Source organism: Salmo trutta, unplaced genomic scaffold (genome assembly GCF_901001165.1).
Source record: "Salmo trutta unplaced genomic scaffold, fSalTru1.1, whole genome shotgun sequence".
NCBI lineage: Eukaryota > Metazoa > Chordata > Actinopteri > Salmoniformes > Salmonidae > Salmo > Salmo trutta.
In genome coordinates this window covers 423,978-448,600 of record NW_021822608.1, presented here as the reverse complement: position 1 = coordinate 448,600, position 24,623 = coordinate 423,978, and the positions used below count along the sequence as shown (strand labels likewise).

Genomic DNA, 24,623 nt, shown 5'->3' with positions numbered 1-24,623 from the left:
AGTATTATATTGGGTGATGATACAATGTTGACATTTCAGATCATACACTATACTTTATTACCATACCTTCTCTCAATGCAATGCATGTCCAGCATTGTAACTGGTAAAATGAAGATTGCGTCAACTTTGTAACAGACTGTCATGGCTAGAAGGGATACATACAGCTTTTGTCAAATTCAAGTAATTAAAAAAAAAAAATGTTTTGTTCTTTTGCATTTCAGCAAACCCTTTTCCAAACCTTATCCAAATTCTCCTAACCTGCTACAAAAAGTCAATTCTCACGTTCATTTCACAAAAGCTGTTTCTCTTCTAGCCCTGTAACCTTTTGGGTCTCAATTTAAGGTTAGGCACAAAGTTAACAGTGTGGTTAAGGTTGAGTTTAAAATCAGATAAATTGTGGAAATAGGTGGGGTGTAGCCATAATTATTACTTTGTGGCTGTTTTAACTAGTGACGACCCTGGATCAGCCTAGAGCAGGGGTGTCAAACTCATTTTAGCTCAGGGGCCACATGAAGGAAAATCTATTCCCAAGTGGGCCGGACCGGTAAAATCATGGTATATATAACTTAAAAACAACAACTTCAGATTGTTTTCTTTGTTTTAATACGATCAACATAAAACATAAAGCTGGAGCCTGAGGACAGTGTGTCCACAATAGTACAAGCACAACATCACTATTAATCATAAAACACCTCAAGTTTATTTGAAAATTCTAAAGAAAAAGAACACACAAAGAGAAACATCGAGAGGTGAAGCCTGCATAGCAACTGTGAAGTACGATTTTCAATTGGTGCATCAATTGAAGTGGGTGCGGCTTTAGTACATTTCAGGAAGAATATATATTTCACTTTCATCAGACACCATCTGCAAAGTCTGTTTTGTTCTGTTTGGCGCAGTTGTATATTTTTTCAGCCTTGGAAAGAAATCATGAAAACTGTTTTGTCCGCGATCGCTTTCTGCGTCTTCCTGGGGTTCATAAACGCCAAAGAATGTAAGTAGTTAAAGTTATCACTTTGTCATTATAATTATTGATGGGATTGTCTTTGTCACCCATGATGACGTTCGTGAAAACAATTAGATATTTCCTTAACATTGTTTTAAGTAAACAATAAACCTAGTGTTAGGCAACTATTATTACTTGATAAAATATTGAATTTGATGTTTACTATTAGTGTCCATATATACGCATTGCATAACATATTGTTAACTGCTGTTTCATTACAATATTCTTAAATGGCAAAAAAACGTCTAAAAAATAAATCGTAAGGTTTTGAAGCGTTTGTTTTATATCTATATATCATTTAACCCCCCTATTTTTGTTGGCACAAAACTACCTCCATACTTCCATTCGTTTGTATGGGTTGAAGAGTCATGACACTTATGGGGGGGGTTTGTGAGAGTCTCCCCTTTCCATAGAGGGGTCATAATAGTTTACCGAGGTAAAGACAGTTTCAAGTTGGATATTCGACGGATATTTGCGCTTTCAAACCTCAATAGCTTTCAAACCACTTGAGCCACAGACTCCAAATAAGTGTCATGATATTGGAAAAAATGCGCACAACATTGCACAGGTCTTATTTTCACAATTTTGACATGAATTCGCTTTCCAAAGCTAATAAACGTGTGGAAATGTGACTAAAATGTTGTATTCCTAGTTGAATTAGTTATGGAGCGTAAACAAAGTAAAAACTTTTTTTACATTCGAATTTCAATAGCTCCTTGGTCATGTGACCTTATGACTTCAAACCAGGTGCAGGATGTCCACTGACTACCCGTCTATATTGCACACTCTTGTTTGTGTACTGTAAAATCACACAGTGTAACGTACATTTTTCATAGTTTTAAATTGCAATAACTCCTTGGTCCCTAAGAAGCGTGCAGTGGATACACACCCATATTGCATAACCTCTAGTCATGTGTCTTCTATATTGTTGTACATTAATATTAGTTTGACAATTAGGGGGTTCAGTCCAGTGTTGTGTTTATCCTTGTCTTTAATATTTATGTATAATAATTGGTAGTTCTAAGTAGTTATTTTCCCTGATTTTTATTTTTCCACAGTATTTAACAGCAGTACATAATAGGAGGGAGACAGATAATATCTCCTTTGGTCGTTAATATCAACCATAAAGGAAAATGGTAAAGTACGAGAGACATGCTATTAATTGTCCTCAGCAGGGATAGAGAGTGAGCTAGTGAGGTAGGCTGCAGTGGGTTTGCTGGTCAATACATATACTGAACATGTAACCACAGTAATGGTGGCCAGTAAATCAATGAATAAAAATGTAATGTTGACAAATTAAACAGAAATTGTAGACCTTTAATCTTTTCCATCATGTCAACAGACACTTAAGTTCAAATAAGTACGAAACATTTCACAGTGTTAACTTTCTCTTTATCCCTGGTTGATGTACATTTCAGAGCCTCTTCAGTGTGGATGGGGTATAGCAGACATTTTCAACAACAAAGACAGCACTTCCAGTTTCTGTTCTTCACTCTGTTCAACTCTTTGGTCTTCATTCCTAGTTACAGCACATGGAACCACCGTTGACATGCAAAACATTCAATCTAAAACAAAACAAAGCGTAACACGTTATAAATAATATCAAATATCAATGCAGTACGATGAATGATGAATTAGCCATCCATTGTGTTATATCATAAATTGTCTTACATGCCGTCACTGTTGTCAAAAGATTATAAACATGTTAGATAAAGTTACTAACCCAGTCAGTCTTTGGTCCACATCCAGGTTCTTTATCAGTGGCACACATGAAGCTGTTGTTGGCTTTGTTGAACTCTGAAATCATAGGCCTGAACTGAACATATGGTTGTCCCACACAACTACATAAAAATAAAGAATTTACATTTACTTTGAATTAAATGTCATTACATACAGTTGAAGTCGGAAGTTTACATACACTTAGGTTGGATTCATTAAAACTCGTTTTTCAACCACTCCACAAATTTATTGTTAACTAACTATAGTTTTGGCAAGTCGGTTAGGACATCTACTTTGTGCATGACACAAGTAATTTTCCAACAATTGTTTACAGACAGATTATTAAGTTTACATACACTAAGTTGACTGTGCCTTTAAACAGCTTGGAAAATTCCAGAAAATTATGTCATGGCTTTAGAAGCAATTGACTCAAATTGACATCATTTGAGTCAATTGGAGATGTACCTGTGGCAGCATCATGTTGTGGGGGTGCTTTGCTGCAGGAGGGACTGGTGCACTTCACAAAACAGATGGCATCATGAGGGAGGAAAATTATGTGGATATATATTGAAGCAACATCTCATGACATCAGTCAGGTAGTTAAAGCTTGGTTGCAAATGGGTCTTCCAAATGGACAATGACCCCAAGCATACTTCCAAAGTTGTGGCAAAATGGCTTAAGGACAACAAAGTCAAGGTATTGGAGTGGCCATCACAAAGCCCTGATCTCAATCCTATAGAAAATTTGTGGGCAGAACTGAAAAAGTGTGTGCAAGCAAGGAGGCCTACAAACCTGACTCAGTTACACCAGCTCTGTCAGGAGGAATGGGCCAAAATTCACCCAACTTATTGTGGGAAGCTTGTGGAAGGCTACCTGAAATGTTTGACCCAAGTTAAACAATTTAAAGGCAATGCTACCAAATACTAATTGAGTGTATGTAAACTTCTGACCCACTGGGAATGTAATGAAATAAATAAAAAGCTGAAATAAATCATTATCTCTACTATTATTCTGACATTTCACATTCTTAAAATAAAGTGGTGATCCTAACTGACCTAAAACAGGGAATTTTTACTCGGATTAAATGTCAGGAATTGTGAAAAACTGAGTTTAAATGTATTTGGCTAAGGTGTACGTAAACTTCAGACTTCAACTGTACCAGACATTTTTATTATATCCTCAGCCATTTCTTTACACAGTTGCTCCATGTGTTTTTGTGAAGGTTCCATATCCATTTGGAATGTTGGGGAAGTTCTGTGCAACTTCCTTGGCCATCTACACCAAAAAATAAAATAGAGTTTTTGACCTAATCGTCACATAACTGCTAACCATTCATTATTGAAAATATAACTATCAAACCTGCATTACAAAGACCCCGCAGCTGAAGGTGTCCTGCTGCATGGTGGGAGTTATTTCCCCTCCTTTCCACTGGGTGGACACCCAGTCATCTTTTCCATGGCAGGATATTCTCATTTTGAAGTATTTTCTCTTTTTTTATGTAAACATAATGGAATTCTGATTAGTTTATAGGCAAATGAATACACAGGCCAAAACTGTATGCTGATTTCCTTATCACTATAATCTAGTAGAGGTCATTTCCTTTATGCCCCATTCTACACACAGCCTAAATTATAGGCACTGAACCATTTACAGGACAATAATAAAAGTAGCATACAGGATCCAACCCTATCACAGAGAGAATACATGTAGAGAGCCTTTGTAGACTTTAAGAAAAAAATATTAAGTGACAGTTTCATAATTTTTTAAATTTTTTTGCATTGATGCATTGTGTCTTGTAAGTGTCCAAGAATAGGATCCAAAGTGTTAGGAAATATTTGTTCCCATAAATACAAAGGAGGATGTCTCTCCTCATACCTCTGGCACTTTAGTCAGACTGCCAGACTGTGCACCACAGAGCCAATCCGGAGAGAATACATACAGGTCAATGGTGCCAATAGAAAGTCAAGGGGTGTGTCTGTGCCTTTTGGATTACTCTCTCTTTACAGAGAACCCCTGTGGTTCAAGTCAAGAGCTACCTTTCCCATTTCAGTCTGCCCTGCGCATGTCTGAAAGTGACAGAGCCAGCAGCCAAGAGAATTTTTCACAGTATGTCATAAAGAATTATTACACTTATGAATGTATGTAAAATGCTAATATGTATTAGATCCAGTACAATGGAATAACTAAGACCTGAATTAGAATGCAGCGTGTTCCGATTCCTCCTTCTCTTCCTGTCCAGCAGGGTCAACCAAAAACACTTGGCCTGATGGTTCATGCAGATACTGGGGAAGCAAATATAGAAATGTATTGAACCCTTAAATGATTTTACTATTAAATGACCCATATCACAACCCTCAAACCTCTTCACAAAAATGTACCTAAATCAATTTCGGGAAAAAAGGATTTTACTCACAATGAACTTCCAGTGGTTTCTGGTTCACATTCAAGAAACTCATGACAGCATTGTAGTTACTGAAGTTCACCTGAAATAAATAAATTCACATGCTTTCCACTAACACACAAAAAATGTATCATGAGTTAATCCTTTAAAATTCCACTAACAGATTGTATTAGTACCTCGGCAGACTTTGCTTGCTCACTAAACTTCTTTCTCCATTTAGAATGACTTGGTCTGAGTAGTGATTTAGGATGTATATCTTTGTCCTGTGACTGCAGTTTTTTGTGTTTGCTTTTGAAAGTACCATTTGATTGTCTGTATAAGGAGAGAAGGTAAAACCACAAATGCTTTGAATGTGAAGAACATTATACAAATAATTAAGTATAAACTAAAATACATAGACATTTCAGACAATATTGGTTAGTTAAGGATTGTTTATTGAGATTTAAAACAAACGTAATTACATTTGCCTTTTGTTTTTATTTGTCTAATATATTCTGGCTACATGCAATTTAATGGGTCATTGTCACATACTGTATACCGTAATTTCCAGACTATTAAGCGCACCTGAATATAAGCCGCACCCACTGAATTTAATATTTTTTTTTTTTACATAAATAAGCCGCACATGTCTATAAGCCGCAGGCGCCTACCGGTACATTGAAACAAATGAACTTTACACAGGCTTTAACGAAACACGGCTTGTAACAAAAATAAATAGGCTTTAACGAAACACGGCTTGTAACAAAAAAATACAAAATTAGCAGTAAACAATAGCCTACCAAGAAAGTCATTGCTCCAGACCAAGCTCCAGTGCAGCAGCTCTATTTCCTTTTCCAACAGCCAGATCAATCGCATTCAACTTGAAAGCTGCATCATATGCATTTCTCCGTGTCTTTGCCATGATGAGGGTGACAAAATGACTACCGTAATCAGAATGATGGGAAGCTCGATTTAATCTAAACAGTAAACAAAAAAGTTGTTTGACCTTAACCCGTTCGGCAATTTCATTGGTCTAATGAAAGCTTCATGCCGGCAACACAGAATGTGTTTTTATTTTATTTATTTTTATTTGAAAGCGGGAAAAATCCATATATTAGCTGCGTCATTGTTTAAGCCGCGAGGTTCAACGCCTGGGGAAAAAGTAGCGGCTTATAGTCCGAAAATTACGGTATATGCCTTGTTAGGGAGATTTAAGTATCATACATAAGGTGTTATGTAGTCAAACTGTGTTATTGCTGACAGTACTGTGTTTACGTGATGACACATCTTCACCATTTACTTTAAAGTGACAGAATAAAGGGCCATAAAAATTCACGTGTTCATCAGATACATTCACCTCCAATTCCAGTTAACTACATAATGATATTACATGTCCTTAGACTTGGTTACGTGCACATCTAATGTACTTCTATGTTCATCCTTCATACTGTATGAAGATGTTTAGAATTGTGATTTAAAAAATAAATGCTTATTGTCATGTTATGGCTAGTATTTATTACCTCACCCACAAGCCATTTATGGGGCTTCAGAGTTTTCAACTCTGAAGGATGGAGAAGGAAAGAGGACTTTTTGTCTGTAGACCTCACAACAGCAACCAACACCTCGCAATTGTTTCTTCGCCACAGAGCTGTGACCTGCAATATGCAAATGAAACACATTTAGAAGAGTTATTGTCCCCTTAAACATGAACTGAAAACAAACTGTCACAATCCTTTAACGTTTGGAGAGAAAAAAACATTATCACTTTGTGCTTGTGTGTCATCTTTCCTGTCCTCTAGAGTCTCTCTGCCTCATCTTTCCTGTCCTCTAGAGTCTCTCTGCCTCATCTTTCCTGTCCTCTAGAGTCTCTCTGCCTCATCTTTCCTGTCCTCTAGAGTCTGTCTGCCTCCTCTTTCCTGTCCTCTAGAGTCTCTCTGCCTCCTCTTTCCTGTCCTCTAGAGTCTCTCTGCCTCATCTTTCCTGTCCTCTAGAGTCTGTCTGCCTCATCTTTCCTGTCCTCTAGAGTCTCTCTGCCTCACCTTCTGTCCCTCTCTCTCTGGAGTAATGATCTAGTTGGTGTTGACTGAATTTCTGGCCGTCATCAATATTTCCCTTTCCATTGTCATCTTTATTTGCCGGTTTCATGACACGCTCTGTTTCTAATGTGTCGTTACCTCGATTATTTTGTTGTTGTTGTATTGTTTTCTGTAATGACATTAAAAGTGAATTAATCACTATGTCGATACCTTTACGTCACTCAGAAATACAAAAAAAACCTATCAAAATGTAAGTTGATCACTGCACAGGAAGAAAATAAACTGTAGTTTTAACGTGTAGTTGTGGTTGGAGTGTTAAAGATTTTGGTGTTACAACAAAAGACATAGGAATGTATTTTTCCAGTTAGAAATAGAAGGCCATGCATCAAATAACTATTTTCATCAGAAAAAGGAACCCTCAAATGCACTATTGCATTTTGTAAGTTGTCTGCAGGTGGCTTGTTGTGAACACACTCAAATATCAAGTCATTATCAGGTAATGTAAACGGCGTTCTAATACTCACAGTAGAAGGATTTGTCTTAATGTACAGTAATATCAATGTGATGCTATGAAAATGATTATTTCACGTTATCAAGCTCACTCTGACTGACTAATCCCTGCCTATTACTGTGATTTAAAAAGAACATATGAAACATTGTTTTTCATGAGGTCTACCTGTGCACCTTATTTTACCTTTATTTAACCAAGTAGGCTAGTTGAGAACAAGTCCTTTATTTAACCAGGTAGGCTAGTTGAGAACAAGTCCTTTATTTAACCAGGTAGGCCAGCTGAGAACAAGTTCTCATTTACAACTGTGACCTGGCCAAGATAAAGCAAAGCAGTGCGACACAAACAACAACACAGAGTTAGACATGGAGTAAAACAAACATACAGTCAATAATACAATACAAAAAAGTCTATGTACAGTGTGTGCAAATGAGGTAGGATAAGGGAGGTAAGGCAATAAATAGGCCATGGTGGCGAAATAATTATAATATAGCAATTAAACACTGGAGTGATAGATGTGCAGTAGATGAGTGTGCGAGTAGAGATACTGGGGTGCAATGGAGCAAGATAAATAAAATAAATAACAGTATGGGGATGAGGTAGTTGGATGGGCTATTTACAGATGGGCTATGTACAGGTGCAGTGATCTGTGAGCTGCTCTGACAGCTGGTGCTTAAAGTTAGTGAGGGAGATATGAGTCTCCAGCTTCAGGGATTTTTGCAGTTTGTTCCGGTCATTGGCAGCAGAGAACTGGAAGGAAAGGCGGCCGAAGAGGAATTGGCTTTGGGGTTGACCAGTGAAATATACCTGCAGGAGCGCGTGCTACGGGTGGGTGCTGCTATAGTGACCAGTGAGCTGAGATAAGGCAGGGCTTTACCTAGCCAAGACTTATAGATGACCTGGAGCCAGTGGGTTTGGCGACGAATATGAAGCGATGGCCAGCCAATGAGAGCATAAAGGTGGTGGGTAGTATATGGGGCTTTGGTGACAAAACGGATGGCACTGTGATAGACTGCATCCAGTTTGCTGAGTAGAGTGTTGGAGGCTATTTTGTAAATGGCATCGCCGAAGTCAAGGATCGGTAGGATAGTCAGTTTTACGAGGATATGTTTGGCAGCATGAGTGAAGGATGCTTTGTTGTGAAATAGGAAGCCGGTTCTAGATTTAATTTTGGTTCGGAGATGCTTAACGTGAGTCTGGAAGGAGAGTTGTCCACATATTCTAAGTCTGGACGGGCGGGCAGGTGTGCGCAGCGATCGGTTGAAGAGTATGCATTTAGTTTTACTTGCATTTAAGAGCAGTTGGAGGCCACGGAAGGAGAGTTGTATGGCATTGAAGCTCGTCTGGAGGTTAGTTAACACAGTGTCCAAAGAAGGGCCAGAAGTATACAGAATGGTGTCGTCTGCATAGAGGTGGATGAGAGAATCACCAGCAGCAAGAGCGACATCATTGATGTATACAGAGAAAAGAGTCGGCCCGAGGATTGAACCCTGTGGCACCCCCATAGAGACTGCCAGAGGTCCGGACAACAGGCCCTCCGATATGACACACTGAACTCTGTCTGAGAAGTAGTTGGTGAACCAGGTTGAGAAACCACGGCTGTTGTCTGCCGATAAGAATGTGGTGATTGACAGAGTCGAAAGCCTTGGCCAGGTCGATGAATACAGCTGCACAGTATTGTCTCTTATCGATGGCGGTTATGATATCGTTTAGGACCTTGAGCGTGGCTGAGGTGCACCCATGACCAGCTCGGAAACCATATTGCATAGCGGAGAAGGTACAGTGGGATTCGAAATGGTCGGTGATCTGTTTGTTAACTTGGCTATCGAAGACCTTAGAAATAGGTCTGTAGCAGTTTGGGTCTAGAGTGTCTTCCCTTTTGAAGAGGGGGATGACCGCAGCAGCTTTCCAATCTTTGGGGATCTCAGACGATACGAAAGAGATTTCGGCGGATAATTTTAGAAAAAGAGGGTCCAGATTGTCTAGCCCGGCTGATTTGTAGGGGTCCAGATTTTGCAGCTCTTTCAGAACACCAGCTATCTGGATTTGGGTGAAGGAGAAATGGGGGAGGCTTGGGCAAGTTGCTGTGGGGGGTGCAGGGCTGTCGACCGGGGTAGGAGCAGCCAGGTGGAAAGCATGACCAGCCGTAGAAAAATTATTTTTTAAATTCTCAATTTCGCGGATTTATCTGTGGTGACAGTGTTTCCTAGCCTCAGTGCAGTGGGCAGCTGGGATGAGGTGCTCTTATTCTGATTCTACATGTTTTGAATGGGGCATGCTTATTTAAGATGGTGAGGAAAGCACTTTTAAAGAATAACCAGGCATCCTCTACTGACGGAATGAGGTCAATATCCTTCCAGGATACCCGGGCCAGGTCGATTAAAAAGGCCTGCTCGCTGAAGTGTTTTAGGGAGCGTTTGACAGTGATGAGGGGTGGTCGTCTGACCGCACACCCATTACGGACGCAGGCAATGAGGCAGTAATCGCTGAGATCCTGGTTGAAAACAGCAGAGGTGTATTTGGAGGGCAGGTTGATTAGGATGATATCTATGAGGGTGCCCGTGTTTACGGATTTGGGGTTGTACCTGGTAGGTTCATTGATAATTTATGTATGTAAGATTGAGGGCATCAAGCTTAGATTGTAGGATGGCCGGGGTGTTAAGCATGTCCCAGTTTAGTTCACATAACAGCACGAGCTCTGAAGATAGATGGGGGTCAATCAATTCACATATGGTGTCCAGGGCACAGCTGGGGGCTGTGGTCTATAACAAGCGGCAACGGTGAGAGACTTGTTTCTGGAAAGGTGACCTGACTGCCTGACTGTACCATTCCCTCCTCCCCCTGTAGCTCCCCCCAAGGTGCAAGTGTACAGCCGTAATCCAGGGGAACATGGGAAGGACAACACCCTGATTTGTCACGTGAGTGGCTTCCACCCCCCTGACATCAGCATCCAGCTCCTGAAGAACGGTGTGGAGATCCCCGACGCCAAGCAGACAGACCTGGCCTTCGAACAGGGGTGGCAGTTCCACCTCACTAAGAGTGTTGGCTTCACACCAGCCAGCGGAGAGGAGTACACCTGCAGAGTCCGCCACCTGAAGAATCTGAAGACCTACACCTGGGGTGAGTTACTAGTATAGTTAGTAGTTAGAGGAGTACACCTGGGGTGAGTTACTAGTATAGTTAGTAGTTAGAGGAGTACACCTGGGGTGAGTTACTAGTATAGTTAGTAGTTAGAGGAGTACACCTGGGGTGAGTTACTAGTATAGTTAGTAGTTAGAGGAGTACACCTGGGGTGAGTTACTAGTATAGTTAGTAGTTAGAGGAGTACACCTGGGGTGAGTTACTAGTGTAGTTAGTAGTTAGAGGAGTACACCTGGGGTGAGTTACTAGTGTAGTTAGTAGTTAGAGGAGTACACCTGGGGTGAGTTACTAGTATAGTTAGTAGTTAGAGGAGTACACCTGGGGTGAGTTACTAGTATAGTTAGTAGTTAGAGGAGTACACCTGGGGTGAGTTACTAGTATAGTTAGTAGTTAGAGGAGTACACCTGGGGTGTGTTACTAGTATAGTTAGTAGTTAGAGGAGTACACCTGGGGTGAGTTACTAGTATAGTTAGTAGTTAGAGGAGTACACCTGGGGTGAGTTACTAGTATAGTTAGTAGTTAGAGGAGTACACCTGGGGTGAGTTACTAGTATAGTTAGTAGTTAGAGGAGTACGCCTGGGGTGAGTTACTAGTATAGTTAGTAGTTAGAGGAGTACACCTGGGGTGAGTTACTAGTATAGTTAGTAGTTAGAGGAGTACACCTGGGGTGAGTTACTAGTAGCAGTTAGTAGTTAGAGGAGTACACCTGGGGTGAGTTACTAGTATAGTTAGTAGTTAGAGGAGTACACCTGGGGTGAGTTACTGGTATAGTTAGAGGAGTACACCTGGGGTGTGTTACTAGTATAGTTAGTAGTTAGAGGAGTACACCTGGGGTGAGTTACTGGTATAGTTAGAGGAGTACACCTGGGGTGAGTTACTAGTATAGTTAGTAGTTAGAGGAGTACACCTGTAGAGCCACCTGAAGAGATCAAACCCGGTGTGAGTTAGTTCCCCCTTCTAAATGAACTCTGGCTCCTGTGTTTATGTGTGACCATCATCACCTGCCGACAGCCAACTATTTAGTTGATGAGCAGCTTGACCCTGTCCTTCTATCCTATGGAGCTATTTAGGTGATGAGCAGCTTGACCCTGTCCTTCTATTCTATGGAGCTATTTAGGTGATGAGCAGCTTGACCCTGTCCTTCTATCCTATGGAGCTATTTAGGTGATGAGCAGCTTGACCCTGTCCTTCTATTCTATGGAGCTATTTAGGTGATGAGCAGCTTGACCCTGTCCTTCTATTCTATGGAGCTATTTAGGTGATGAGCAGCTTGACCCTGTCCTTCTATTCTATGGAGCTATTTAGTTGATGAGCAGCTTGACCCTGTCCTTCTATCCTATGGAGCTATTTAGTTGATGAGCAGCTTGACCCTGTCCTTCTATTCTATGGAGCTATTTAGTTGATGAGCAGCTTGACCCTGTCCTTCTATCCTATGGAGCTATTTAGGTGATGAGCAGCTTCGTACTGTCCTTTATGTCTATTTGATTGTCGGATTAAAATACTAAATCCCATTTTACTGGCATAAACCATGGTAGGATTGTAGTTAGTGGGGAGTCTGAATGTAAAAACAATAACAATGCTTTCTGTGTTCTTGTTGTCTCCAGAGTCAAATATGTAAGGATCTGGAGCAGGACTTAATGGTAGGTATTCAGATGAATTTATTTATATTTATTTATAATAATAACATATGCCATTTTGCAGATGTTTTTATCCAAAGTGACTTACAGTCATGCGTGAATATACACAACCGTTCAAAAGTTTGGGGTCACTTAGAAATGTCCTTGTTTTTGAAAGAAAAGCCGTTTTTTGTCCATTAAAATAACATCAAATTGATCAGAAATACAGTGTAGACATTGTTAATGTTGTAGCTGGAAACGGCTGACTTAAAAAAAAAGAAGGAATATCTACATAGGTGTACAGAGGTCCATTATCAGCAACCATCACTCCTGTGTTCCAATGGCATGTTGTGTTAGCTAATCCAAGTTTATCATTTTAAAAGGCTAATTGATCATTAGAAAACCCTTTTGCAATTATGTTAGCACAGCTGAAATCTGTTTTCCTGATTAAAGAAGCAATTAAACTGGCCTTTAGACTAGTTGAGTATCTGGAGCAACAGCATTTGTGGGTTCGATTACAGGCTCAAAATGGCCAAAAACAAAGAACTTTCTTCTGAAACTCGTCAGTCTATTCTTGTTCTGAGAAATGAAGGCTATTCCATGCGAGAAATTGCCAAGAAACTGAAGATCTCGTACAAATCTGTGTACTACTCCCTTCACAGAACAGCGCAATCTGGCTCTAACCAGAATAGAAAGAGGAGTGGGAGGCCCCGGTGCACAAATGAGCAAGAGGACAGGTACATTAGAGTGTCTAGTTTAGTTTGAGGTGCTTCAGGAAGCATGGGGTGAAATCTCTTCAGATTACCTCAACAAATTGACAACTGTAATGCCAAAGGTCTGCAATGCTGTAATTGCTGCAAAAAGCAAAGTTTGAAGGACACAATTATTATTTCAATTAAAAATCATTATTTATAACCTTGTCAACGTCTTGACTATATTTCCTATTCATTTTTAAAAACATTTCATGTATGTTTTCATGGAAAACAAGGACATTTTGAAATGACCCCAAACTTTTGAATGGTAGTGTATTTATTTATTTATTTGTTGAAACTGTATCTAATTAGATTAACTGTAACTAGATTAAATCATAACTAAAACTCATACCTTTACCCATCTTTCATAACAGGGGGGCGTTCCATCTGTGGCCAGCACTACACTAGAGCTGAGATGACTGTAATTTCCCCTCTCAACATGGGCTTTCATTTTCATTTTTGATAACACTTTGTGCCAAGGTGCCAGTTTCATGGGTTTCGAGTTTTAGAGAATCATTACTAAACACTTAAATGATTAAAGTTGTGTAGGTGACCTCTTCTAGAAAAGCTGCCAGTACTTCTGGCTGAGAATTCACTGTGTGGGGAACCTCTTCCAGAAAATCTGCCGGTACTTCTGGCTGAGAATTCACTGTGTGGGGAACCTCTTCCAGAAAATCTGCTGGTACTTCTGGCTGAGAATCACTGTGTGGGGGACCTCTTCTAGAAAAGCTGCCAGTACTTCTGGCTGAGGATTCACTGTGTGGGTGACCTCTTCTAGAAAAGCTGCCAGTACTTCTGGCTGAGAATCACATTCTCTTCTTTAAAAACAATAATTAATGATTGATCAAGTATTTTCATTATATTTTTTAGATGTGTGGGGACTCCTTGTAGTCCTTTAATATCCTTGAAGTTGCTACCATTAAGTGTGAGCACAACATTTTTACATAATTTAAAACACCTATGTTAATGTGGTTTTAGTTACAAGCACAAATTGTCAACAATGTAATATCTGATATTTGATTAAAAATATATTTAAAAGCCCAAATAATTTGCAGAACATCCGTTGTTGTATTTGCGTGACTTGTAAATAGAAATGTCCTTTTTGCTTTGGAGTCATTTTTTTCATCAACACCATGAAATCAAATCTTATGTCTATCCTTCAATGTTTGTGTAAATTACCAGTAATCAACAGTGTAATAAAAGGGGATTATTTTTTTTTTAAGGAATATTGTTGATAATTAGAGAACTGTATTTTTATGATGGTTTTCTTTAAAAAGCAGCGTCTGTTTTTCAATCATTGAGTGATACTGAACCAGGGTCAGTCCCCAGGGGACTGGAGTTGCCTATCCCTGGTCTACAGCGTTGAAATAATTTTTATTTTAGGAACGCCCATCTATGTATGTCCATACCGTTTGTAAAACGCACATTTAAAAAAAGATGGCCGTTCTGGACAAGACCAAAAAAAAGACGTACCATGTCTTGCAATGTAATTTTATGAATGCTCATGTGGTGGGCCCACCGTTTGTAAAACAGGCTGTTGCATTGGATTTATTAGTCCCGATTCCTGTTGACTAATCAATTTGGATACAAACTTGAACCCACTGACCATGACGTTTTAAACTACTGGACTGTGAGTAGCCTGGTTTTCCATTTAACTTTGACCTGTTTTTAGAATATGTTGTTTGTTAACATGTCAGCGTTTTTTTTTTTTGATTGAGCGTGATTTAGGTCAGGCTATTTGATCAGAGAAACCTGCATGATGTAAAACGTTTTCGGCTCGTTGAGTCCCTGCTTTTGACAAAGTGGGCACTTATCACAGGGCGGCATCAGCGCTCCCCTAAAAAGCTCATATGCCAGTGGTTGAGAGAAGTTGTCATTGTTGTTGGAGGTGCGTCTTGGTCAGTTTAGCTCAGACAATGTTGCTCTCATCAATCTGCCGCCGTAGACGGCCTCACCTTATCCTGCCTAATGAGAGGCCCTGGGCTCACCTCATCCTGCCTAATGAGAGGCCCTGGTCTCACCTCATCCTGCCTAATGAGAGGCCCTGGTCTCACCTCATAGGGCCTAATGAGAGGCCCTGGTCTCACCTCATCCTGCCTAATGAGAGGCCCTGGGCTCACCTCATCCTGCCTAATGAGAGGCCCTGGGCTCACCTCATCCTGCCTAATGAGAGGCCCGGGTCTCACCTCATCCTGCCTAATGAGAGGCCCTGGTCTCACCTTATCCTGCCTAATGAGAGGCCCTGGTCTCACCTCATCCTGCCTAATGAGAGGCCCTGGTCTGTTCTGTTGAGTTTTATAAAAAACAAAATTGTAAACTATTGACTTACTTAGTCCTCTTGGTTCCTATGTGGAACATAGGGCTTCCAAGAGACAGACCCACTGCTGCTCTTCTGCCTTTTGGGGAGGGGTTTCCATGACAGGACATTAATTGGCCTCTATTTGACTAAAGATTTTTTTAAAGGAATCAAAAATCCTTGTGACCAAAAATGCACATTTATATGTTGACATGATTTGATATCTCTTGATGAAATATCTCTTAAGAAATTACTCTTAAGATCTCAGTCATTGTCAAGGGCCATTTTTTGAGAAGTTATATTTCTATTTTATTATCAATGAGTAAATCAGTGAAATACTTGTAATAAGCTACTCAAATTGCCAAGGCAGGAAGGCAATAAATGCAGAGCAGTAAACTACAGCAGTGGTCACCAACATTTTCTGAGTCGAGAACTGAGTTACAGTCATATAAGGAAATCAGTCCATTTAAATAAATAAATTAGGCCCGAATCTATGGATTTTACGTGCCTGGGAATACAGATATGCATCTGTTGGTCACAGATAACAAAAAAAATGAATGTTGGAATGTTGTCCCACTCCTCTTCAATGGTGCAAAGTTTCTAGATATTGCCGGGAACTGGAACACGCTGTCATACATGTCGATCCAGAGCATCCCAAACATGCTCAATTGGTGACATGTCTGGTGAGTATGCAGTTCATGGAAGAACTGGGACATATTCAGCTTCCAGGAATTGTGTACAGATCCTTGCGACATTGGGCCGGCCGTGCATTATCATGCTGAAACATGAGGTGATGGCGGCAGATGAATGGCACGACAATGGGCCTCAGGATCTCGTCACGGTATCTCTGCATTCAAATTGCCATCGATAAAAGGCAATTGTGTTTGTTGTCCGTAGCTTATGCCTGCCTGCCCATACCATAACCCCACTGCCACCATGAGGCACTCTGTTCACAACGTTGACGTCAGCAAACCGCTCACCCACACGACGCCATACACACTGTACCATCTGCCCAGTACAGTTGAAACCGGGATTCATCCGTGAAGAGCACACTTATCCAGCATGCCAGAGGCCATTGAAGGTGAGCATTTACCCACTGAAGTCTGTTACGACGCCGAACTGCAGTCAGGTCAAGACCGTTATGGCGATGACGAGCACGCAGATGGGCTTCCCTGAGACGGTTTCTGAAAGTTTGAGCAGAAAGTCTTCGGTTGTGCAAACCCACAGTTTCATCAGCTGTCTGGGTGGCTGGTCTCGAACAGAGGCGGCTTATGGTAGAGAAATGAATATTAAATTCTCTGGCAGCAGCTCTGGTGGACATTCCTGCAGTCAGCATGCCAATTGCACACTCCCTCAACACTTGAGACATATGTGGCATTGTGTTGTGTGACAAAACTGCACATTTAAAAAAATATATATATAGTGAGATGTGTCTAATATAGTGTGTATGGATAATTTCTGGGATCTTTTATTTCAGCTCATGAAACATGGGACCAACACTACATATTGCTTTTATATTTTTGTTCACCATACTTTATTATGGCTATGCTGTACGTGGCCTACCTAGCCTTTAACCATACTTTATTATGGCTATACTGTACCTAGCCTTTAACCATACTTTATTATGGCTATACTGTACCTAGCCTTTCACCATACTTTATTATGGCTATACTGTACCTAGCCTTTCACCATACTTTATTATGGCTATACTGTACCTAGCCTTTCACCATACTTTATTATGACTATACTGTACCTAGCCTTTCACCATACTTTATTATGACTATACTATACCTAGCCTTTCACCATACTTTATTATGACTATACTGTATCTAGCCTTTCACCATACTTTATTATGGCTATACTGTACCTAGCCTTTAACCATACTTTATTATGACTATACTGTACCTAGCCTTTCACCATACTTTATTATGACTATACTGTACCTAGCCTTTCACCATACTTTATTATGACTATACTGTATCTAGCCTTTCACCATACTTTATTATGGCTATACTGCCCCTAGCCTTTCACCATACTTTATTATGGCTATACTGTACCTAGCCTTTCACCATACTTTATTATGACTATACTGTACCTAGCCTTTCACCATACTTTATTATGACTATACTGTATCTAGCCTTTCACCATACTTTACTATGACTACTGTATCTAGCCTTTCACCATACTTTATTATGGCTATACTGTATCTAGCCTTTCACCATACTTTATTATGGCTATACTGTACCTAGCCTTTCACCATACTTTATTATGACTATACTGTACATAGCCTTTCACCATACTTTATTATGGCTATACTGCCCCTAGCCTTTCACCATACTTTATTATGACTATACTGTACCTAGCCTTTCACCATACTTTATTATGGCTATACTGTATCTAGCCTTTCACCATACTTTATTATGGCTATACTGTATCTAGCCTTTCACCATACTTTATTATGACTATACTGCCCCTAGCCTTTCACCATACTTTATTATGACTATACTGCCCCTAGCCTTTCACCATACTTTATTATGACTATACTGTACCTAGCCTTTCACCATACTTTATTATGGCTATACTGTACCTAGCCTTTCACCATACTTTATTATGACTATACTGTACGTGGCCTACCTAGCCTTTCACCATACTTTATTATGGCTATACTGTACCTAGCCTTTCACCATACTTTATTATGGCTATACTGTACGTGGCCTACCTAGCCTTTCACCATACTTTATTATGGCTATACTGTACCTAGCCTTTCACCATACTTTATTATGGCTATACTGTACGTGGCCTACCTAGCCTTTCACCATACTTTATTATGGCTATACTGTACCTAGCCTTTCACCATACTTTATTATGACTATACTGCCCCTAGCCTTTCACCATACTTTATTATGGCTATACTGCCCCTAGCCTTTCACCATACTTTACTATGGCTATACTGTACCTAGCCTTTCACCATACTTTATTATGGCTATACTGCCCCTAGCCTTTCACCATACTTTACTATGGCTATACTGTACCTAGCCTTTCACCATACTTTACTATGGCTATACTGTATCTAGCCTTTCACCATACTTTACTATGGCTATACTGCCCCTAGCCTTTCACCATACTTTATTATGGCTATACTGTATCTAGCCTTTCACCATACTTTATTATGGCTATACTGTATCTAGCCTTTCACCATACTTTATTATGGCTATGCTGTACGTGGCCTACCTAGCCTTTCACCATACTTTATTATGACTATACTGTACCTAGCCTTTCACCATACTTTATTATGACTATACTGCCCCTAGCCTTTCACCATACTTTATTATGGCTATACTGTACCTAGCCTTTCACCATACTTTATTATGGCTATACTGTACGTGGCCTACCTAGCCTTTCACCATACTTTATTATGACTATACTGCCCCTAGCCTTTCACCATACTTTACTATGACTACTGTACCTAGCCTTTCACCATACTTTATTATGGCTATACTGCCCCTAGCCTTTCACCATATTTTATTATGACTATACTGTACATGACGTTGCCTTTCAACAAACTTTATCTCAATGCATTATATGTGCAACATTGTAACTAATAAAATGAAGACTGCATCAACTTTGTAACTGACCGCACCAGGCTCCCTAAAGAAGCGGCAAGAGGAGAAGACTGCATAGCAACTGGGAACTAGGATTTTCAATTGGTGCATACATCGAAGAGGGTGCGGCTTTACTACATTGAGTAAAATATATATTTTACTTTCAGTTTCATTCTTCGTTTGCCACTTTTGATTTGGTACAGTTTCATATATTTTTCAGCATTGGAAAGACTTGGAAAAAGAAATCATGAAAACGGTTTTGTCCGTAGTTGCTTTCTGCGTCGTGTTGGTGACCATAAACGCAAAAGAATGTAAGTAATGTATAAGAATTACTTTGTAATTATGATTAGCCTATATTGATGGGATTGTGTTGTGTACGAACTTAATTTGAAAGGCCTCACCCACGACGTTCCTGAAAACAATTATATATTTACTTATATCTTAACTGATATCTTAAGTCGACAGCAAATGTGTACTTTATATGGGTTACATTTCTAAGCAAATGTATATTGAGCAGAGAGATTACTATTTTATTTTTATAGTGAGAATAAGATAATCAACTTCTGTGATACTGCATATGTGTGCGGGCGCCTGCCTGACTACCATTCCCTCCTCCCCCTGTAGCTCCCCCCAAGGTGCAGGTGTACAGCCGTAACCCAGGGGAACATGGGAAGGACAACACCCTGATCTGTCACGTGAGTGGCTTCCACCCCCCTGACATCAGCATCCAGCTCCTGAAGAACGGCGTGGAGATCCCCGACGCCAAGCAGACAGACCTGGCCTTCGAACAGGGATGGCAGTTCCACCTCACCAAGAGTGTTGGATTCACACCAGCCAGCGGAGAGGAGTACACCTGCAGAGTCCGCCACCTGAAGAATCTGAAGACCTACACCTGGGGTGAGTTACTAGTATAGTTAGTAGTTAGAGGAGTACACCCGGGGTGAGTTACTAGTATAGTTAGTAGTTAGAGGAGTACACCTGGGGTGAGTTACTAGTATAGTTAGTAGTTAGAGGAGTACACCTGGGGTGAGTTACTAGTATAGTTAGTAGTTAGAGGAGTACACCTGGGGTGAGTTACTAGTATAGTTAGTAGTTAGAGGAGTACACCTGGGGTGAGTTACTAGTATAGTTAGTAGTTAGAGGAGTACACCTGGGGTGAGTTACTAGTATAGTTAGTAGTTGAAGTACACCTGCAGAGTCCCTCACCTGAGGTGAAAACACACACGTTGCTAAGTTCTCTTTCAGCATCTGACTTCAGGGTGTGTGTGGGTGGTCTTATGTGTGTGTGTGTGTGTGTGTGTGTGTGTGTGTGTGTGTGTGTGTGTGTGTGTGTGTGTGTGTGTGTGTGTGTGTGTGTGAGTTAATCATAATATATATAGCCATTGACTAACAGAAACCAACTTTTTTTCCCCCTACAGAACCAGATATGTAAGGCTTCGGTGCTCATCGCTGCAGGTGTGTATGTCTGATCATTTCATTTGTAGAGAAACACTCTATTTAGATGGCAGTTCTTTAGCTTTGGTCACTAACAACTGGTGGCTATTGTTATACTGTATAGAGAAGTGAATAGTGCTGGACAATATGGTAGGGCTGGACGATATGGTAGGGCTGGGCGATATGGTAGGGCTGGACAATATGGTAGGGCTGGACAATATGGTAGGGCTGGACAATATGGTAGGGCTGGGCGATATGGTAGGGCTGGACAATATGGTAGGGCTGGACAATATGGTAGGGCTGGGCGATATGGTAGGGCTGGGCGATATGGTAGGGCTGGACAATATGGTAGGGCTGGACAATATGGTAGGGCTGGGCGATATGGTAGGGCTGGACAATATGGTAGGGCTGGGCGATATGGTAGGGCTGGGCGATATGGTAGGGCTGGACAATATGGTAGGGCTGGACAATATGGTAGGGCTGGGCGATATGGTAGGGCTGGACAATATGGTAGGGCTGGACAATATGGTAGGGCTGGACAATATGGTAGGGCTGGGCGATATGGTAGGGCTGGACGATATGGTAGGGCTGGACAATATGGTAGGGCTGGACGATATGGTAGGGCTGGGCGATATGGTAGGGCTGGGAGATATGGTAGGGCTGGACAATATGGTAGGGCTGGACAATATGGTAGGGCTGGACAATATGGTAGGGCTGGGCGATATGGTAGGGCTGGACAATATGGTAGGGCTGGACAATATGGTAGGGCTGGGCGATATGGTAGGGCTGGGCGATATGGTAGGGCTGGGAGATATGGTAGGGCTGGACAATATGGTAGGGCTGGACAATATGGTAGGGCTGGGCGATATGGTAGGGCTGGACGATATGGTAGGGCTGGGCGATATGGTAGGGCTGAGCGATATGGTAGGGCTGAACAATATGGTAGGGCTGGACAATATGGTAGGGCTGGGCGATATGGTAGGGCTGGACAATATGGTAGGGCTGGACAATATGGTAGGGCTGGACAATATGGTAGGGCTGGGCGATATGGTAGGGCTGGACGATATGGTAGGGCTGGACAATATGGTAGGGCTGGGCGATATGGTAGGGCTGGACAATATGGTAGGGCTGGACAATATGGTAGGGCTGGGCAATATGGTAGAGCTGGGCGATATGGTAGGGCTGGACAATATGGTAGGGCTGGGCGATATGGTAGGGCTGGGAGATATGGTAGGGCTGGACAATATGGTAGGGCTGGGAGATATGGTAGGGCTGGACAATATGGTAGGGCTGGGAGATATGGTAGGGCTGGTAGATATGGTAGGGCTGGACAATATGGTAGGGCTGGACAATATGGTAGGGCTGGGCGATATGGTAGGGCTGGACAATATGGTAGGGCTGGACAATATGGTAGGGCTGGACAATATGGTAGGGCTGGACAATATGGTAGAGCTGGGAGATATGGTAAGGCTGGGAGATATGGTAGGGCTGGACAATATGGTAGGGCTGGGAGATATGGTAAGGCTGGGAGATATGGTAGAGCTGGACAATATGGTAGGGCTGGGAGATATGGTAAGGCTGGGAGATATGGTAGGGCTGGACAATATGGTAGGGCTGGGAGATATGGTAAGGCTGGGAGATATGGTAGAGCTGGACAATATGGTAGGGCTGGGCGATATGGTAGGGCTGGGCGATATTTAACAATAAATCAAATGATCCATGTTACATTGTTGACAGCACATTGTTTAAAGTTGTGCACTTTAAATGTAGCCTACAGCTCTGAGGACAAAGTAATTGTCATATCTTCAAGCTAATGTTTCTCTCATGGGCTATCGAGTTGCATTTTACATGAACAGGTGTTTTACTATCATAGCATTTAGCCCTCTGGTCAGCCCTGACAATGGTATGCTGTCTTCCCCACTTCAAATAACGGTTAGCCTACAGCACCAACGGAGGGTCCACAACACTGACACAGGTCAACACAAAACGTTTTTTGAAACAGAATCAGTTCTATGACTTCTTTCACTGTTGATGTTAGCCTAGGCTACTGTTAGCCAAACACTGTTGCTGTTAGCCTAGGCTACTGTTAGCCAAACACTGTTGCTGTTAGCCTAGGCTACTGTTAGCCAAACACTGTTGTTGTTAGCCTAGGCTACTGTTAGCCAAACACTGTTGCTGTTAGCCTAGGCTACTGTTAGCCAAACACTGTTGCTGTTAGCCTAGGCTACTGTTAGCCAAACACTGTTGCTGTTAGCCTAGGCTACTGTTAGCCAAACACGGTTGCTGTTAGCCTAAGCTACTGTTAGCCAAACACTGTTGCTGTTAGCCTAGGCTACTGTTAGCCAAACACTGTTGTTGTTAGCCTAGACTACTGTTAGCCAAACACTGTTGTTGTTAGCCTAGGCTACTGTTAGCCAAACACTGTTGCTGTTAGCCTAGGCTACTGTTAGCCAAACACTGTTGCTGTTAGCCTAGGCTACTGTTAGCCAAACACTGTTGCTGTTAGCCTAGGCTACTGTTAGCCAAACACGGTTGCTGTTAGCCTAAGCTACTGTTAGCCAAACACTGTTGCTGTTAGCCTAGGCTACTGTTAGCCAAACACTGTTGTTGTTAGCCTAGACTACTGTTAGCCAAACACTGTTGTTGTTAGCCTAGGCTACTGTTAGCCAAACACTGTCGATGTTAGCCTAGGCTACGGTTAGCCAAAAACTGTTGATGTTAGCCTAGGCTACTGTTAGCCAAACACTGTTGTTGTTAGCCTAGACTACTGTTAGCCAAACACGGTTGCTGTTAGCCTAAGCTACTGTTAGCCAAACACTGTTGCTGTTAGCCTAGGCTACTGTTAGCCAAACACTGTTGTTGTTAGCCTAGACTACTGTTAGCCAAACACTGTTGTTGTTAGCCTAGGCTACTGTTAGCCAAACACTGTCGATGTTAGCCTAGGCTACGGTTAGCCAAAAACTGTTGATGTTAGCCTAGGCTACTGTTAGCCAAACACTGTTGTTGTTAGCCTAGACTACTGTTAGCCAAACACTGTTGTTGTTAGCCTAGGCTACTGTTAGCCAAACACTGTCGATGTTAGCCTAGGCTACGCTTAGCCAAAAACTGTTGATGTTAGCCTAGGCTACTGTTAGCCAAACACTGTTGCTGTTAGCCTAGACTACTGTTAGCCAAACACTGTTGATGTTAGCCTAGGCTACTGTTAGCCACACTGTTGCTGTTAGCCTAGGTTACTGCGGAATAGCATGTAATTTAACAAACCTAACATTGAAATACCTTTATAGAAGGTAAAGTAAAAACCCAAACTGGTCCATGCATCAATACCGGTATATAGTCAAATATGGTATATCGCCCAGCCCTAGTACTGCATACTGTGTAATATATAAGCTTTAATGTAGTAAGCATGAACCATTGTGGAAATGAAACGTGGATGAGATGAATGACCTCTTGTTGATGTTGTTGTTGACAACCACAGAATACACCAGCCTCCGAGAATCTCCACTCCAGATGCTGTGGATATTCCTGGGAATCATCTTCACAACACTATCCTATCAAAGCTAATCTTCACAACACTGTCCTGTCAAAACACTGCAGGTGAAATCTGTAATGACTCTCTGCACATTGTGACTTATCATTGACATTGAACTTAAATTGTATTTTATTTGAAAAGGTCTTGATTTTGTGTGGTATTTAATGTAAGTAATGAAGCTCGTATCTGTGTGATTGTAAATCTGCACCAGAGGAAAACACCCTAATTGCAGACAGGCTTGTAATGTATCAACCTAAACAGTAGGACCTGGGCTATGTAATGTGTTTATACAGTAGGACCTGGGTTATGTAATGTATCAACCTATACAGTAGGCCTAGGCTATGTGGGCTTTTCTCTTAGCTATGATCTGGAAATAAGTACAACTGATCAACAATCAAGATGTGATTGATGAGAAGAAATGTAGAACTTTAATCTGTTTTTAAATAGTGTAGATTATAAAGTGCTTTCTCTTTTGGTTTTTAAAATCACATCACCAAAATAAATAAAGTCTGACCTTTGAACTACCAGTTACTTCCTGTTCTATTCTTGTCTAAAGAAAGCTACATGATATTTGTATGCAGTATATGTCATAGTATTCTGCTAATTT

The 24,623-nt window shown here is 41.2% G+C and overlaps 1 protein-coding gene across 3 annotated transcripts; it reads left to right on the top strand.

Annotated features, from left to right (window-relative positions):
• The first annotated feature begins 790 nt into the window (after positions 1–790).
• On the top strand, positions 791–24,545 carry LOC115182943 (beta-2-microglobulin). 3 transcript variants are annotated; one of them, XM_029744305.1, is made up of 4 exons: positions 791–991; positions 19,678–19,950; positions 20,472–20,508; positions 23,963–24,545. In XM_029744305.1, the coding sequence occupies exons 1-3, from the start codon at positions 928–930 to the stop codon at positions 20,483–20,485; spliced, it is 351 nt and encodes a 116-aa protein (XP_029600165.1). In that variant the 5' UTR covers positions 791–927; the 3' UTR covers positions 20,486–20,508; positions 23,963–24,545. The 3 variants fall into 3 exon arrangements, with proteins under 3 accessions (XP_029600165.1, XP_029600163.1, XP_029600164.1); XM_029744303.1 differs by lacking the exons at positions 19,678–19,950; positions 20,472–20,508; positions 23,963–24,545 and adding exons at positions 10,494–10,766; positions 12,392–12,427; positions 13,530–14,212 and having other exon boundaries at positions 811–991; XM_029744304.1 differs by lacking the exon at positions 791–991 and adding an exon at positions 19,205–19,364.
• The last annotated feature ends 78 nt before the right edge of the window (positions 24,546–24,623 follow it).

What these genes read in the sequence shown, in the direction of transcription:
- LOC115182943 (XM_029744305.1), top strand. Translation starts at nt 928, where the DNA reads ATGAAAACTGTTTTGTCCGCGATCGCTTTCTGCGTCTTCCTGGGGTTC. An exon ending in GTTCATAAACGCCAAAGAAT is followed by an intron (nt 992 to 19,677) that starts GTAAGTAGTTAA and finishes CTCCCCCTGTAG; the next exon opens with CTCCCCCCAAGGTGCAGGTG.